Below are 5,196 nucleotides of genomic sequence, written 5' to 3' on the forward strand. Positions count from 1 at the left end.
TGTGGACGATTTGTGCGTACGTGGGTGATTATGTCCATGGTGTCTTGCTGCGCCAGGCGCTGCGCGGCGAGCGCGACCTCGAGGTGGACATTCTCCGACGCGATGACGGGAAGTCACAGGGCCACCAGTGCGTTGGTATGTCGTCTTCGTCGCTCTCTCTATGGCCTTAAGCAGGCCCCTCGCGCCTGGTTTGAGTGTTTTCCCTCTGTGGTGACTGCCGCTGGGTTTTTAGCGAGTGCTCATGATCCAGCGTTGTTTGTCCACCTTTCAGCTCGTGGTCAGACTCTTCTTCTTCTCTATATCGATGACATGATCATCACTGGTGATGACCCCGAGTATATTGCCTTTGTGAAGATCCGTCTTAGTGAGCATTTTCTTATGTCTGATCTTGGCCCTCTTTGGTACTTTCTTGGGATAGAAGTCTCTTCTACCTCTGATGCCTTTTTTATTTCCGAGGAAAGGTATATCCAGGATCTTCTTGCTCGTGCTGGGCTTACTGATGGGCGCATTGTTGAGACTCCCATGGAGCTCAATGTTCACCTCCGTGATACTGATGGTGACCCCTTGTCTGATCCGACGCGTTACCGTCATCTTTTTGGGAGTCTTGTCTATCTAGCTGTCACTCGTCCAAATATCTCTTATCCAGTCCATATTTTGAGTCAGTTTGTCTCTGCTTCCACTTCAGTCCACTACAGTCACCTTCTTCGTGTTCTCCGATATCTTCATGGCACGATCTCTCACCGTTTGTTCTTTCCTCGCTCCAGTTCATTACAGCTTCAGGCCTTTTCGGATGCTATGTGGGCTAGTGATACCTCGGATCGCCGTTCACTTTCTTCTTACTGTGTTTTCCTTGGTGGTTCTCTCATTGCCTGGAAGACGAAGAAAAGATCGCAGTTTCCCGTTCGAGTGCAGAGGCTGAGTTGCGAGCTATGGCTCTTTTGACGGCAGAGGCGACTTGGTTATGGTGGTTACTTCATGATTTTGGTGTTTCTGTCACTACATCTACTCTGCTATTTTCTGACAGTACAGGTGCTATTAGCATTGCCCGCGACCCTGTGAAGCATGAGCTCACCAAGCATATTGGTGTTGATGCTTTTTATGTGCGCGTTGGTGTGCAGGATCAGGTTATTGTTCTTCAGTATGTGCCTTCCGAGTTACAGCTGACGGACTTCTTTACAAAGGCCCAAACTAGAGCACAAGATGGCCTCTATTTCTCCAAACTCAGTCTTGTTCTTCCACCATGAGTTTGAGAGGGGGGGGGGGGAGGTTAGAGTAGTATATATAGCCATGTAGCCTTTTGTCTTAACCTCGTTGTAAAAGGGGTTTCCTTCATATTTCCTGCACCTGTACATGTATATATACCGGCTTATGGCCCCATGGAAATACAAGTTGCATATTCCTAACAAAAGAGACACACACAATGTACACAGAGGTCGGGTGTGTGCTCTTTGGGTTTGTATCCTCTTGATGCTTCAGGATTCCACATCTAGTCTACTGCTTACATCACACATGACCTTTTTCACTTCACATATAGTAGATGCAGTTCTTCTGTTCTTGTACCTGGTTGGTCTACAAGCTTGGCATATGCGGCTGAGTCTGCCACGGGATCGGCACCATAGTCTGCTCCTCCTCCTCGGCTTGTAAGCACGGATGTACGCATCTCTGCATCAAGCGTGCGCGGCAGAGGCGGAGGTGTGCAACGACGTGGAACAAGGGCAATTCTGCTCGAGCTCCAGCGACAACGAGCCATCAGGCGACACCACCACCACTCGGCGTAGGCACACTGCGGCAAGGCAGGATCGAGGTGAAGGACATGGAGAGCGACACGGTTTCGGCATCCGGCCACAAGACGGAGACCGAGTGCGAGTCCGGGGTGGAGGCGGAGCACGTACGGTACCTCCTCACGTCCCCGAGGAATCCGAGGATACAGAATAAATACTTGGCCGGCCGGCGCTCTTTGTCGCCACCGTACCGTGAGATATCATACAGATACAGAGCAGGGAGGGAGATCACGTACGTACGTTCGTTCCCGAGTCAAGCGCGCAGATTGATAGATAGATAGATGTCCAATTTTTGCGTTGAGGAGGAGGAGATGCATAATACTAGTAGTACCCAACAACAAATCAACAAGGCCGTCGACTTGGCGGCTTACCTTGTTGATCATCCTGACAAGGCCCTCGGCTTTCTGGTGCATGAGACGCAAGGGTTGCGCCGTCGGATTCAGTCCCAGGCATCGCTTCTGAGGAATTCTCAAGTCGACATGCGCTCGGACAAGCTCCAAAAGATGCGTCTCATGTCCACCGCATTGCTTATTATGCATCTCCTCCTCCTCGTGACTACAAGGACGACCAAATTCCTTGGCCTCTTCGTTCTCACTATTCCGGCTGGAAGTCTACGTGGGGAAGTCCACCGCCAGCTCATGGCACATTTTATGACACAAGTAAGATAAGAATGCTTTTTTCAACAACAGATTAGATTATCAACTGTTCTTTAATACCAAACATCAACATCTAGAGGGTATAGACTGGCCTACCGCTCCCGCGGCGCGCCCCGCGCGTGCCTCGGGAGATCCCGATCGGCCGCCGCCGCCGTCGCCTCCCCAGCATCGCCTTCCCCTCGCCGCCGCCGGAGTGCGCCCGCCGGGCGAAGCCTGCGCGGCGCGGGCGGCGGCGGGGCATTCCCTCCTTCCTCTGGTCCTCGTGGCGGCGGCGGGGCATTCCCTCCTTCCTCTGGTCCTCGTGGCGGCGGCGCGGGCCGTCAGATCGGGGACAAGGGGCGCCTCGTCCGGCTGGTCTCCCGGAGGCGGGGACGGCTGGATCCGGCGGCGACTGGGCTAGGAGGAGGTGGCGCGGTGTGGCGGTGCTGGTGGCAGGGTTTCGGTCGAGGTCGTCTTCGATCTAGATCGGGATCTCCATCGGGGGCGTCGCACGGCGGTGGGATCGGATCGGCGGCAACATCACCGGTTCGGCGGAGGGCTCCGTTCCAGCCAACCGCGAGATCGGGACGCCGTGGCTTCCGGTGAAAATAGCGTCTGACTGCGGTCATGGCGGACGATGGCGGCGTCTCGGACGTCATTCCCTTCTCGAGGCATCGTCGTTGCAGGTCACGTCAACCTGATCGGAAGGTTCCGGGGGAAACCCTAGATCTGGATTTACCGGATTGGACGATGGCGACGTTTTGATGTCGTTTTCCCTCCTGGGGGCATTGTTTTGGAGCAAGTGTTGGCTGGAGGGGACAAGAGGAGGATCGGCGTGGCATCTGGCACGTCGACAACGGCGGGTCTCAGCGGCATGGAGCAGCGGGGGTCTCGCCGGTGGGCGTGTGTGATGATGGACGAGTGCAGGATGGTGGCGCTGTCTGGCGTCGATGGCAAAGAGACCTGGCACGGTTCATGCAACAGTACAACTCTGAAGATGGATTGATGGCATGTGGCTGCGGCGGCCTCATACCCGGCGGGCGTCCTGGTTGAGGAGTGCGCCGGACTGGTAGGTGCCCCATACCCGGCAGGCGTCCTGGTTGGGACCTCAAGTCTTAGATGTTTAGGTTTGGCTGCGATGTCTGTTTGGTATTAGGCCCAGACTATCTGCGTCCCTTCATCAGTTGGATTGGTGTAGCGACAGCTGTTGCTTAGACGGTGCCTTTAGTATTTCTGTTGTATGGCTTTGTAAGATTTTGTGAGAATAATGATAAAGTGGCCGTATGCATCGCCCAGATGCAGAGGCCGGGGGTCATCCTCCTTTTCTAAAAAAAAATGACGACTCAGTTTCCCAAAAATATTTCCTTTTCTTGGTGCTGGTTTAGTACAACTCACTCATATTACTTGTCGCGGACTAGTTTGATTGATTTCTACGTCCACACTCACTTATTTTAATTAATCTGGTGTTGCAGCTACATGGAGTCCTATGCAGTTTACGCACACGCCTCCTAAATTTCCATACTCTTCTACGGTCGGCCGCGCCTTGCAGATCTACTCTATCAAAATCGTCAACCTCAATCCCAATCTAGACTGGCCCCTCCATGTCTACGGCGTGGTTGCCGCACGAGACTGCTTTGACCACAACCGCAACATTCTCTTCCACGGGTCCGAGGCTAACTGCCAACGAGTCACCCAAGATGTATGTACAGTGTCAATCTAATTTTTGATTAGTCTGTTCCTAATAAGTATAGTAGAATAATGATGATGCTGCTTGCAGGACCCTTTTCTGCACTTGATTGGCCCGTCACGTGCAATTGTGGCCCAAGATCGTGTTATGTTTGAAGTCCAACTAAAAATGAAGTACGGAGCAGAGTCTAAAGATACAGCATTGTTCACTTCCAGCTATAGTTACGCCTTTGACAGGCGGTGTTCCACCATTCTGATCTACAGCCGTTGTTGTATGGCAGAGTTAAGCCTCGAGGGGCTTACTCAAGCAATCCAGGCCACCATTGTTGGTGTTCGCGTCGTCAAAGGAAAGTGGCCTTGTAAGTATGGATGCCGAGTTTCTTGCTCCTTGTCCCCTATTGAAGAGGCTATTGATTCCACGCCGATGGAAGTTGTGCTGCTTGAATCTCGCGGCAAAGAAATGCCTGCACGTTCAGATGGTTACATTCATTTATCAAGGAATGTGGTTTCGGTGGATATACATACTACATTGAAAGTTTGCATACAAGCTTACTCGAATGCTGGTTCCACTCCTCTACAGGGTCATGTGAACTTTCCTGTACAGGAATGCCAAGTAAGCAAGCGGAAATGCTTACTTGGCAACTCTAGGGTGGTGGAGATCATTGTTGCTTGGTCCCTCCTTCCCATGGACGAGCTTGGCTAGTACCGGAGGGATATTGTACCCTGATCGATGTAGAGTGTTGTTGCAGAATTTTGGTGAAGCATATTTTAGAGTGTAGATTCACTCGTTTTGCTCTGTATGTAGTCCGTTTGGAATCTCTAGAAAAACTTATATTTAGGAACGGAGGGAGTACAGCTTTAGCAAATTAACAAGTCTAATAACTACTGTACTGAAGCAAATTCTAAAATTAACAAGTCTAGTAACTACTCTACTGAAGCAAATTTACCCTAGCGCCCCCTAATATTATGTATTTGATGCTAATTAGCTAAAGAACAGTGCCAAATTAGTGCTGATTACCCACCACTATCTACCCCTAACCCTAGTGGACGGGGCAGGACGCTTACCCTGGGCGGCAACTCTTGACGAAGCGATG

The 5,196-nt window shown here is 51.6% G+C and overlaps 1 protein-coding gene across 1 annotated transcript; it reads left to right on the forward strand.

The window, feature by feature from the left end:
* The first annotated feature begins 3,891 nt into the window (after positions 1 to 3,891).
* On the forward strand, positions 3,892 to 4,823 carry LOC123186784 (uncharacterized). Its single transcript, XM_044598486.1, has 2 exons — positions 3,892 to 4,115; positions 4,194 to 4,823. The coding sequence occupies exons 1-2, from the start codon at positions 3,903 to 3,905 to the stop codon at positions 4,803 to 4,805; spliced, it is 825 nt and encodes a 274-aa protein (XP_044454421.1). The 5' UTR covers positions 3,892 to 3,902; the 3' UTR covers positions 4,806 to 4,823.
* Positions 4,824 to 5,196: the final 373 nt, after the last annotated feature.

The sequence above is a fragment of the Triticum aestivum genome, chromosome 2A (genome assembly GCF_018294505.1).
Source record: "Triticum aestivum cultivar Chinese Spring chromosome 2A, IWGSC CS RefSeq v2.1, whole genome shotgun sequence".
NCBI lineage: Eukaryota > Viridiplantae > Streptophyta > Magnoliopsida > Poales > Poaceae > Triticum > Triticum aestivum.